The sequence below is a fragment of the Peromyscus maniculatus genome, chromosome 21 (genome assembly GCF_049852395.1).
Source record: "Peromyscus maniculatus bairdii isolate BWxNUB_F1_BW_parent chromosome 21, HU_Pman_BW_mat_3.1, whole genome shotgun sequence".
Lineage (NCBI taxonomy): Eukaryota > Metazoa > Chordata > Mammalia > Rodentia > Cricetidae > Peromyscus > Peromyscus maniculatus.
Genome location: NC_134872.1, coordinates 40075619 through 40087888, shown reverse-complemented (window position 1 = coordinate 40087888; position 12270 = coordinate 40075619). Strand labels below are relative to the sequence as shown.

Below are 12270 nucleotides of genomic sequence, written 5' to 3'. Positions count from 1 at the left end.
AAACCTGCCCTGTGAACCTGAGGGCGGGGCCTGTCTCCTCACATCTTGTCAACATGGGCGAGAAGCTTCTTTTAGCTCTGTGCTGGTCTGCCAGGGGAAGAGCTCTGGGTCTTTGTCAGGGTGGGTTTTGTGACATGTTTTAGTAAACCTTCATCCACACCTCCACTGGACCAGGCAGTCTAAGTGGGTCTGATTTCTCCCTCTCCTCTGAAGGCCACAGTGCGGCAGCATGCCTAGGATGTTTAATAAACAGTCACAGGCGGTGAAGGAGGCAGGTCCCTGGAGCCTGGGAACATTTATGTTCAGCAGAGAAATGCGCCCATGCCCTCCTTCATCTTCCTGACGGGGCTCCTTCCAGTGGCAGCAGGGGTTGGCCCCACACAAGAGCACACACTAGAGAGCCTAGCTGAAGGCAGAACAGTGTGCTGTTCTTTTCAACAATTCTGTGGCCCATCCACGTAGGGTCACCTTCCCCATGCTGATATCCCTTCAAGAACCCCCTCTTTCCATTAGCTCCACTTCAGGTGCTTGCTTTACAGTTCTTTTCATTTGTCATGGTTAATTAAGTTAGGCACTTCCATATACTGTGGAGCGTCCTCTGAAGTCTTGGTCAAGGCAGGAGTGCTGAATGCACCACACGCATCCATGGACGTGGACGTCAGTGGGAGTTCTTGCTTTGTCCTTAACCAGTCAAGCAGATTCAGAGTGTGACAGCTTCTACACAACAACCCTTCTTCCTAGGGTCAGTCTGGGCACTGAGCCCAGTGAGGCTGCCCCAGCAAGGGCAGAGCCAGGCAGCCAGCAAGCTCCTGTGTTACCACCATTGCTGCCCTAACTAAAAACCCACAGCAAGATGTGAGAAAGAAGAAGAAGCTCTTTATGAGCCGATTTGGAAGGACTGCCAAAACATACCTCGAAGTGAAAGAACCTGCAGGGAGCCTGTGCACACACACACACAGGAGTGAAGAACCTGCAGGGAGCTGTGTGCACACGGGAGTGAAGAACCTGCAGGGAGCTGTGCACACACAGGAGTGAAGAACCTGCAGGAGCTGTGCACACACGGGAGTGAAGAACCTGCAGGGAGCTGTGTGCACACGGGAGTGAAGAACCTGCAGGGAGCTGTGCATACACAGGAGTGAAGAACCTGCAGGAAGCCAGGCACACACAGGAGTGAAGAACCTGCAGGGAGCTGTGCACACACAGGAGTGAAGAACCTGCAGGGAGCCAGGCACACACACAGGAGTGAAGAACCTGCAGGGAGCCAGGCACACACAGGAGTGAAGAACCTGCAGGGAGCCAGGCACACACAGGAGTGAAGAACCTGCAGGGAGCCAGGCACACACAGGAGTGAAGAACCTGCAGGGAGCCAGGCACACACAGGAGTGAAGAACCTGCAGGGAGCCAGGCACACACAGGAGTGAAGAACCTGCAGGGAGCCAGGCACACACAGGAGTGAAGAACCTGCAGGGAGCCAGGCACACACAGGAGTGAAGAACCTGCAGGGAGCTGTGCACACACAGGAGTGAAGAACCTGCAGGGAGCTGTGCACACACACACAGGAGTGAAGAACCTGCAGGGAGCCAGGCACACACGGGAGTGAAGAACCTGCAGGGAGCCAGGCACACACGGGAGTGAAGAACCTGCAGGGAGCTGTGCACACACGGGAGTGAAGAACCTGCAGGGAGCTGTGCACACACAGGAGTGAAGAACCTGCAGGGAGCTGTGCACACACGGGAGTGAAGAACCTGCAGGGAGCCAGGCACACACAGGAGTGAAGAACCTGCAGGGAGCCTCTGCACACACAGGAGTGAAGAACCTGCAGGGAGCTGTGCACACACACACAGGAGTGAAGAACCTGCAGGGAGCCAGGCACACACACACAGGAGTGAAGAACCTGCAGGGAGCTGTACACACACAGGAGTGAAGAACCTGCAGGGAGCTGTGCACACATGAGCATTGAGACTGGAGGTGGCAGGTGGCGTGTGTCTGGGACATGTTATTCCTAGCTACTCGCTCCTTGGTACCTTCTAAACTTGGTACTACTTGAATGCTCTATTTAGAAAATAAGTAAAATAACATTTCTTTAAAAAATATTACTATTATTGTTGTATGTGAATACACGTGTGCCCACATATGCATATGGAATCCAGAGATCAACACTGGATATCTTCCTTAGTTGCTCTTTGCCTTATATTTAGAGAAAAGTTCTCTGTCTTATTAGGTTTCTATTGCTGTGATAGACCAAAAGCAACTTGGGGGAGGAAAACGTTTATTTCAGCTTCCAAATCATAGTCTGTCATGAAGGGCAGTCATGGCAGGAACTCAGGCAGAAACCTGGAGGCAATGACTAAAGCAGAGACCATGGCGAACAATGCTATCTGACTCGCTATTGAGGTTTGCTCAGCAGGCTTTCTTATACCATCCAGGTCCACCTGCCCAGGGATAGTACTGCCCACAGTGCACTGGGCCCACCCATACAAGTCATCAATTAAGAAAATGCTGCACAGACCTGCCTACAGGCCAACCTCATGGGGGCATTTTCTTCATTGAGGTTCCTCTTCCCAGGTGACTCTAGCCTGTGTCAAGTTGACAAAAACCTAACCAGGATAGTCTCTGACCGAATCTGGAGCTTGACAGTTTGCCTAGCTAGGCTGACTGGGCAAACATCTGAGACCCTCCTGCCTCTATTTCTGCCTCCCAGGGCTGAGATTACAGCCGTTGTGTGTGGCCACACCTGACTTTTACATGGGGGCTGGGCATCCAAACTCAGGTTCTCATGACTGTACAGCAGGACTGTACCTGCTGAACCATCTCTTCACTCAGCCCCTGCCTCCCCTCCCCTCCCTTTCCCTCCTCTTCTTTTGACACAGTATCACAATATAGTTTAGACTGGCCTGGAATTCATTATGTAGCTCAAGCTACCTTTCCAATTCAAGAGTCCTTTGCCTCAACGTCTCCAGCACTCAGGTTATAGACTACTATGCCTGCCTTTTTTGGGGGTTGGGGTGGGCAAGATCTCATTATGTAGGCTGGGTTTACCTTGAACTCAAGATCTTTTTGCCTTAGCCTCCTGAGAGCTGGGATAACAGGGGTCTGCCACCATGGCCAGCTAATCTAAATAAATAACATTCATCCAAATGAGAAACCCTCTTCCACAGCCAAACTTGTGGCCTAGGGCATTCTGTTGACACATCTGTCTGAAATACAGGTGAAGGATGTTCCACTGTCCTCACTGTCATTCAAGAGGTACTTGTCATAGGCCTAGGAATACAAAGAGAAGCTACAAAGACACTGATTCCCCAGATCAGCCTAAAGCATGGCTGGAAGAATGAGCACACTCATGGATTTGGATATGACACCACCACCTTCAAGTCTCACAGGAAATGATGGATTATTAATGTAAAAAATTGGTATTGCATCCACACTCCTTTTCAGGGGTGGGGGTGGGGGAATTCCAGTTAGATCTGTCACATATATAGGAAAAGTAGATTCTGAGTGGAATTAAGAGATACTGGGCACAAAGTACAGAAAAAGAATTTACTATAATCAGTACTGAAAGAAAATACTTCTCCTCCTCCTCCTCCTCCTCCTCCCTCCTTCCTCCTCCCTCCTCCTCCTCCTCCTCCTCCTCTCCTCCTCCTCCTCCTCCTCCTCCTCCTCCTCCTCCCCCCCCCCCTCTCCTCCTCCTCCTCCTCCTCCTCCTCCTCCTCCTCCTCCTCCTCCTCCTCCTCCTCCTCCTCCTCCTCCTCCTCCTCCTCTGGTTTCTCAAGACAGAGTTTCTCTGTGTAACAGCTCTGGCTGTCCTGGAACTCCTTTGTAGACCAGGCTGGCCACAAACTCAGAGAGATCCGTCTGGCTCTGCCTCCAGAGTGCTGGGATTAAAGGCATGCGCCGCCGCCGCCGCCGCCGCCCGCCGCCACCACCACCACCTGGCTGCGAATAGCTCTTTTATGTGTATAGTGTGGTTTTAGGCAAGGCCTTCCTATTCAAGATGCAAAGATTACATCATACAGAAGTACCAGGCAGTGTTCTGTACTGTCCACACCATGTTCCTGCCAATCTAAGTCTGTCCTAAAACTCTGTTATTGAGGGACTGAAAGATCAGCTCAAGAGGACACTTGATCTAAGCAGGGTCATGCTCTAGCTTTGATCTCTAGAAATGGACCACCCCAATTATTGAAAAAACAAAAGCAAAAGCCAGTTTACTGAAAGAAACTACAAACACACACACACACACACACACACACACACACACACACACACACACACACACACACTTACAGGCTGGGTATGGTTGTCCATACCTGCCATCTCAGCCAGCACTCAGGAGGCTGAGGCAAATTCTAGGCCAGCCTAGAATTTCTGGGATCCATTGCAGGATCTTGTCTCAAAGAACAAAATGACAACAACAACAATTTTAAAAATGGCCCAGGAAGATGATCCCTGGGGAAAGGTGCTTGCTGCCAAGCCTGGTGACCTGAATGTGATCCCTGGGTCCCACACGGGGAAAGGAGAGAGCTGTCTTCCATAAGCTGTCCTCTGACTTTGACACACATGCTGTGGCATGCATGTATTTATTTACACAGATACATAAAATAAGTAAATGTAACAAAAATTAAAACCAGGGCTGGAGAGACGGCTCGGAGGTTAAGAACACTTGCTGTTCTTGCAGAGGACCTGGGTTTCAGTCCCAGTATTCAAATGACAGCTCAGCAATTGTCTCTAATTCCAGTTCCAGGGGATCCAACACCCTCTTCTGGCCTCCTTGAGCACCAGGCACACATGTGCATAGACACACAGGCAGGCAAAAACACCCACACACATAAAATAAAAACTAAATTTGTTTGTTTTTGTTTTTTCAAGACAGGGTTCCTCTGTGTAGCTCTGGCTGTCCTGGAATTGACTTTGTAGACCAGGCTGGTTTTCAACTCACAGAGATCTGCTTGCCTCTGCCTCCCAAGTGCTGGGATTAAAGGCGTGCGCCACCACCGCCCAGCACTCGGGAGGCAGAGCCAGGTGGATCTCTGTGAGTTTGAGGCCAGCCTGGGCTACCAAGTGAGTTCCAGGAAAGGCGCAAAGCTACACAGAGAAACCCTGTCTCGAAAAACCAAAAAAAAAAAAAAAAAAAAAAAATTTAAAAAACAACTTTCAAAAAAAGACAATTTACAATCTTAGGAGAAAATACACTGTACCAAATATGATAAGTGACATGTAAATCAATATAGTTAATAAGATAAATTACCTGATAGAAAAATGGGTAAGGAGTAGCAGAAGGAATTCACCGTAAGGGTACCACAAACAGCCAATAGAGGTGAAAAGCTGCTCCATTTCATTGGCAGTCAGGGAGGTGAAAATAAAAACATGGGATGACATTTTCTTCTCATCAGATTGACTACAACTTAAAATTGAAATCGAGGATATGCAGTGTTAGTGTAGGGAGGGCATTCATCTTCATGTATTAGTGGCTGGTCCACCTCTCTTTGCTGGTGTCAGTCAGGCTGAGAGGAAGAGCTAAGGCAGCCTCTGCTACCTTCCAGGTATCCTGGGGAAATCAAATGGGGGTAGGGTGAGGTGGGGGAGTGACTGCTTTAAAATGACCCAGACAGCTCAATGGCTGTCATGAAGCTGACACAAAGATGCAGCCAACAATAAGGATTTAGAATTCGGAAGGCAGTGAGCACAGGTTTAAGTATGAAAGGTGTGGTGAAGGGGAGAAGCCTCTAGGATCGTCATCTCCAGCCTGCAATCTGGAGCGCATGTGCTGTGGGATGGTGGCAGGAATCCCAGGAGTCTGGGCTGAGTGGACCAGGTGCACTGGGGTATGGACAGTTTCCCTGTCAGGCCTGGGCAGAGAGGAGCCTGAAGCTGAACCCAGTGGAGCTATGACTGACCCACCAAGTCAGTCCCAGTACGTTTGCCTGATGGGCCCTGCGGTGTGAGGTGGCCATGGGGGAACACCCACAAAGGACAACTGTCAAGTGCCTATTCAGGGTGGGGTGAGAAGGAGGGGCATCAAGGGCACGGGCAGGACACTCCTCGTGGCTCTGAGCTGTGAGCGGAAGGAATGAGGAGAGGCGAAGAGCCAAGGCCAAGTCCAGCCAACAGGTCTTCTCTCCTGGGCTAAGCTTGCTTGTCCACTTCATTCATCATTTCAAAAGAATTTTACAAAACACCAGCAGCCTGCCAGGCACGGCTGAGATTTGGGGCGATAAGGCAGTGACCCTGACAAGGCACCTGCTCTGGAGGTGCCTTGGAGGGAAGAGAGTCCAAACAGGGAATAAATAGTAAGATAATCTGACAGAGAAATGCCATGTGGGAAATAAAATGGTGATGAATTAGGAGTAGGGGCGGGTGGTGGGAAGAGGAGAGGGGGTGAGCAGCTGATGTCTGACAAAAAAAAACCAAAAAAAACACAACAACAACCCAGCAACCAAAGACAGGGAGGGAGCCCCAAAGAAAGAAGGCGGGCACTGCAGGCCCAGGCTAATTGCTTAAGACAGTGTTTTGCTAATAAGATCATGTTAAGAAAATGAGGCTTTCTTCATTTGTAAAGAACTCATTAGTGAACTCTATTTTTAGTTCCTCCCCGGAGAGTTTAAAAACTAGGCAAACGTTTGTTTGTTGGGAATGGTGGGGAAGAGTCTAGGTCCTCGAAGGACCCCATGGGGATGAGGATGGGGAGGAGGCAGGGATTGAGAAGCACCCACCTGGCCCGGGGCGTCACGTCCAGAAAGAACTGCACGAGGGCCAACAGGTTGTGGTGGTGGTCGGAAACCCAGCTGAGGGCGCAGCACAGCGGCTGGAGCTGTGGGACAGAGGCACCGGGGCTCCTGGAGGAAGCTGGCTTCACCTCTGCCCTGCTACCCGGCGGACTTAGGGGAGCAAAGGGGATTATGAGGGCCGGGGACCCCTGAAGAAGCTGCCAGTGGTGCTCTCCCCATCTAGGGTATGCTAGGGACAACAGTCTGCAGTGCGGAGCCCAGGCTATGGTACCTTCTCAGGCCACTCTTGGATGTTTTCCAGGAGCAGGAGCAGGAGTTGCTGGAGGTCAGTCTTGGGCAGCAGGCGCAAGCCTACATCCAGGCCTGCGCGACACAGCAGCTCCATCAGGCCCAAGATGCTGGCATCGGTGTAGGACCTCGGCTGGACTAGGAAACACAGGATCAGGAACTGGAAGGAGAGAGAACCAGGAGGGGGCAGGGGGACACGGAGTGAGGCCAGGGGCTGTGGGACCAGTTCCCTGGAGACCAGCAGGGCATCTGTCTGTGAACCTCTTTGGCTATGCTGGCAGTCACGGTGGACTGCAGGCTTTCTGTAGCATGGGCACCAGGGCCACCACTGAGCCTACAGTGGTGCTGAGCTGCTTCACTATAGGCACCTGGTGATGCTGCCCAACCACACTGCAACACTTGGGGGACAGACAGGAAAGGAAACTTTGGCTCACCCTGTAGATGTAGCTCAGCTTAATGTCCAAGGCCACTTCCTGGGGAGGATCCTGTGGTTCCCAGCAGCCCAGGCTGGCCTCACCCTCAAGTACTCTGACATAAAACAGAAACAATATCAGTATACATGACAGGGAGTGATAGAGGAGATGTACAAGAAGAAAGAGGCAGAGCCAGTGGAACAGAGAATGCTCAGAGGACCCATTGTCCAAGGCCACTGTTGAGGTGTGTCTTGTCATCACTGGCTAGGACAGACCTTCCCCTTTTCCCAAGTAGAGGCTTAAAAACATTTATTATGTCTGGGCGGTAGTGATGTACACTTTTAATCCCAGCAGTTAGAAGGCAGAGGCAGGTGGATCGCTGAGTTCGAGGCCAGCCTGGTCTACAATGTGAGATCCAGGATAGTCAGGGCTACACAGAGAAACTCTGCCTCAAAAATAGCAACAACAAACAAACAAACAATCAAAAAAACAAATAAACAAACACACACACACAAAAACCCATTTATTATGCCACTGAGATTCTGAGAGCCGAGGATCCAGGGACAGCCAGCTGGGAGGTGCTTCTTCAGGTCATCTTCAAGATGCTGGGTGGAGCTGTCTTCATGGCAGGCTTGCCCAAGCTGCGAACCTGTCTCTCAGCTCATCCATGCAACCCTCTATCGGGAGGTTCCTGCTTCCTGGCCACATGGGGCTTCCCAACACGGTGTCTGGAGGGAAGTACACCTCTGACAACCCGATGTTGAAATGACATCCCATTGCTCCTACTGATTTCTAACAGTCACACAGGCCAGCCCGACTTGGTGTGGATATGGACTACACAAGAGTGTGGGGAGAGAACATCACTGAGTGGGTGGTCACTGGGAGGCTGCCTCTTACATGCTGGACACTCAGATGAGGTCTCCAGCTTCAGCATTCTGGGACCTCGACAGCAGGAAGTCCTACCTCTGATCCCCCCATGATCTTCTACAAAAGCCATCTTTGCCTGTTCAACGATGGTACTCACTAAAAGAACCACATGGTAACTCACAAGGGGCCTCAGCAAGTGAGACAAGAATCAGAACAAGGCTGATCCCGGCACACCCCACCAATGGCTGTTGTTATGGACAGGTCCAGAGTGGCCAGTCCCTCCAGTGAGGGGCAGATTTACTCAAGCACCAGCTGAGATTGGTGGATTGGGGTAGGTGAAGCAATCCCCTCCCTGAAGACGAGAGTCACATACAGCCAGCAGGGAGCTGCTCCTAGCAAGGATGGTATAGGCATGAGGGGAGAGCCCTGCAAACTTCCCAGATCACAAAAAGATTCTCTTGCACACCAAATGTACATTAGCCAGTTAACTGGGTTTCAGGTAAAGCTCCCCTCTGCTGTCTCATTCACTTCTCTTGTCAGCTATCCCAGGTTAGTCTCCAGCTCATTCTGTAGCTGAGGATGATACTGAATTTCTGATTCTCTACCTCCTGAGTTCTGGGATTACAAGTATGTGCCACCATGTTCAGTTCATGTGGTACTGGGGATCGAACCTAGGGCTTCATGCTTGCTAGGCAGGGACTCTACCAATGCTGTTGCTGCGGCCCCCGCCCTGACTTCTCCACTATTAGGAACGTGCTTAGAGTCCCTGGAAGCAGTGGACCCTCAACAGCTGAGGGTGAGATGCTGAGGGTGACAATGACCCTGAGCAAAGTTACAGCTCTAGCATAGTTGTTCTGGCCCTGGGCACTGTCAGGCACCACCATGCAGCTTCAGGAAGTTTCCTTTTTCTTTACTTCTTGGCCAACAAACTAAAGTTGGTGGTGGGGGCGGCGGAAGCTGGTGCTGGGCTCATCCTTTCTTCTGGATGTCAGCATTTATTAGGACCAGAGAATGGGTGAGGCTGGGGTTTGCACATCTGGGTGTATACTGGGCCTACGCCAATATGTGAGTGGGTGTCTTGGTTCGTACCAGCCTGGGAGCAGGCACTGGATGCAAGCATGGGTGGGCATGTTTTCAGATGTTCACAAAGAGTCAGGCAGCCATGGTCTGCTACAGAGAAACAGGATTTCAGACAGTGTGACGCTGCCAAAGGGAGAAGGAGCAAAGAAAGTGTGAGCTGGCGGCATGTCTTGTTAGAACTGTCTGAGGAAACCAAGTGTGGCTGCGACAGAGCCCTCTCCTCCTTGGGAAGGGATGCCAGACTTCCCAAGCAGAGCTACCTTCCCTTGTGAGTGCCAGATATTTTCCAGCCCTTCTTTTTCTGGACAGAAAAACCATGAGGGTCCTCTACTCACTGCTGGCATCTATAACTGCGAGTCTAAGTATGATTTACTTACATAGTTGGCAGTGCTGGGTAATGAACCAGGGCCTCATGCATGCGAGGCAAGCACTCTACCCATGAATTATGTCCTGTGACTGCTATTCTAGGTGTAGCATTGGCGAATTCTCATGACTTCACCTAGTAAGAGGACAAAGAGCACCAGGAATTCAGGGCCACTAGTTCCCATTCTTCCAGCCTGCACTCGGCAGTTTATGAGTCAGCTGACAGTCCCATTGTCAGCCTCTTCCCCGGTCACCGATGTGCGCTCACTGCCTACCTTAATGACCTGGAGTCTGAGTCTCAGCCACATTGGTTTAGACTCATAAAGTGATCAACTGACCTCTTCCTATACGTCAACAACTTGCTTTCCTTGAAGGATTGAAAAGACATAATAAAAAAGCTGGTCATGGTGGTTCATGCCTACAATCCCAGGACTTAAGAGGTAGAAGTAGAGATAGGAGGCTCCGGGTTCAAGGCCAGCCTCTGCTACATAGTGCATTTGAGGTCAGTCTGGGTTACATGAGACCCTGTATCAAAACAAACAAACAAAAAAAATCAAAGTCAGAAGAGGAGGAAACAAGTCATATTCAAGCCAGCATCTGGGGCTAGAGAGATGGCTCAGCTGTTAAGAGCATTAGCTGCTCTTCCAGAGGACCCAGTTCAATTCCCAGCATCCACACAGCTGCTCACAATTGTCTGTAACTCTAGTTCCAGGGGATCCAGCATCTTCACACAGATATACATGCAGGCAAAACACTAGTACACATAAAAGAAAAATAAATAAATTATTTTTAAAAAGGCCAACATCTGTGGAGCACTGTGACATTCTCAGAGGAAAGATGGCAAATATGAGTACCACTACTACCACCACAAAGGAACACCTGGTATTGTGGAATATTTGTACACTATGTGAAGATGTATTGCTGTGATTGGTATAATAAAAAGCTAAATGGCCAATAGACAGGCAGGAGGTATAGATGGGATTTCTGGAGAGAGAGAGGAAGTGGGAGATGAATCTAAGCACTTGAAAGATGCCAGGAGACACAGAAGAAGCAGGATAGGTAGTACGTGACAAAATGTAGATTAACAGAACTGGATTAAGTTATAAGAGCTAGTTAAAAACAAGCCTAAGCTAAGGCCAAGTTTTCTTAATTAATAATAAGTCTCTGTGTAGTTATTAGGGAGCTGGCTGGTGGAACAGAGAAAGACCCATTACATATGGCACCCAACATGGGGCCACATAAGGCCTGAGAAAGCTAAAAAAACAACAACAAAAAACGATTCAGAGCCAGGCGTTGGTGGCGCACGCCTTTAATCCCAGCACTCGGGAGGCAGAGCCAGGCGGATCTCTGTGAGTTCGAGGCCAGCCTGGGCTACCAAGTGAGCTCCAGGAAAGGCACAAAGCTACACAGAGAAACCCTGTCTCGAAAAACCAAAAAAAAAAAAAAAAAAAAAAAACAAAAACGATTCAGAACACAGAGTTGAATGTGGCCTCCTGGTGACCATGGTCTCTTGGATAGGCTCAGCTTACAGAGGCATGGCTCTTTTAAGAGGCCCTGCTGTGCAGCTGAGCACAAGAGCAGCCAGCACACTGGGTAAAAAATGACTGCTGCATCTTGGACTCAGCACCTTCCCAATGCTGGGACAGTTAGGTGCAGACCCTGGGAGGAGGTGGTGGAGCCAGCCATCAGCACACAATGGTAGCCTAATAGTTAAGATTTGGCTCACATAGTCAGAGGAGGCTGCAGATACACAAAAAGTCAGCTCCAGACCAAGAAAACCTCTAAGCAGATAGAGTATGTTTAAATAGACTTAGGTGTTGAGAAAAAAAAAAAAAAAGAGAGAGAAAGAAAAAAAAAAAAAAAAGAAAAAAATGGGTATAAACAATCAAAAAAGTAGTTTAAAAATAATAAAGCCGCCGGGCGTTGGTGGCGCACGCCTTTAATCCCAGCACTCGGGAGGCAGAGCCAGGCGGATCTCTGTGAGTTCGAGGCCAGCCTGGGCTACCAAGTGAGCTCCAGGAAAGGCGCAAAGCTACACAGAGAAACCCTGTCTCAAAAAACCAAAAAAAAAAAAAAAAAAAAAAAAAAAATAATAATAATAATAATAAAGCCTTTAAAGAGTGAAATAATATAAAAGGAATAATCCACATAAGGATGGGAAATATATAGGGTGTCTGGATCCTGTATGGTACTTGGTTGATTTTGAATTTTTTAGATGCTAAATGTACACAAAACAATAGCTGTTGAGAGACATTAGATTATGGAAACTGCTAAATTAAACCAACCTATATATTTTAAGAATGTCTTCACTTCAGACTGGAAGTCAAAAAATATGTTGTATTAGGGTTATGCCTTTGTTTACACAGGAAACAAAAAGTTATGGTTCTCTTCAAAATTAATTAAATTCAGATTTGATTAGGGGAGACCTCCTGAAAAATCTTGACTACAGACATGAGAAAAGAAACCAAGAAAGACTACAGGACAGGGCTGATCCCTCTACTGTGGGAACAGCTCTGAGTCTAGATGAGACATGATAA

The 12270-nt window shown here is 49.2% G+C and overlaps 1 protein-coding gene across 5 annotated transcripts in view; it reads right to left on the bottom strand.

Moving 5' to 3' along the window:
- Positions 1–12270, bottom strand: part of Fam178b (family with sequence similarity 178 member B) — a 135030-nt gene that overhangs the window by 35319 nt on the left and 87441 nt on the right. For 4 of the 5 annotated variants that reach the window (XM_042265660.2, XM_042265659.2, XM_076557486.1 and 1 more), the window contains 3 exons: positions 7445–7538; positions 6994–7170; positions 6708–6805 (listed from right to left, as the gene is read on the bottom strand). In XM_042265660.2, the coding sequence (XP_042121594.2) occupies positions 6708–6805; positions 6994–7170; positions 7445–7538 (369 nt within the window). The remainder of the gene's footprint in view (positions 1–6707; positions 6806–6993; positions 7171–7444; positions 7539–12270) is intronic. The other variant, XM_076557487.1, reaches the window with a different exon arrangement.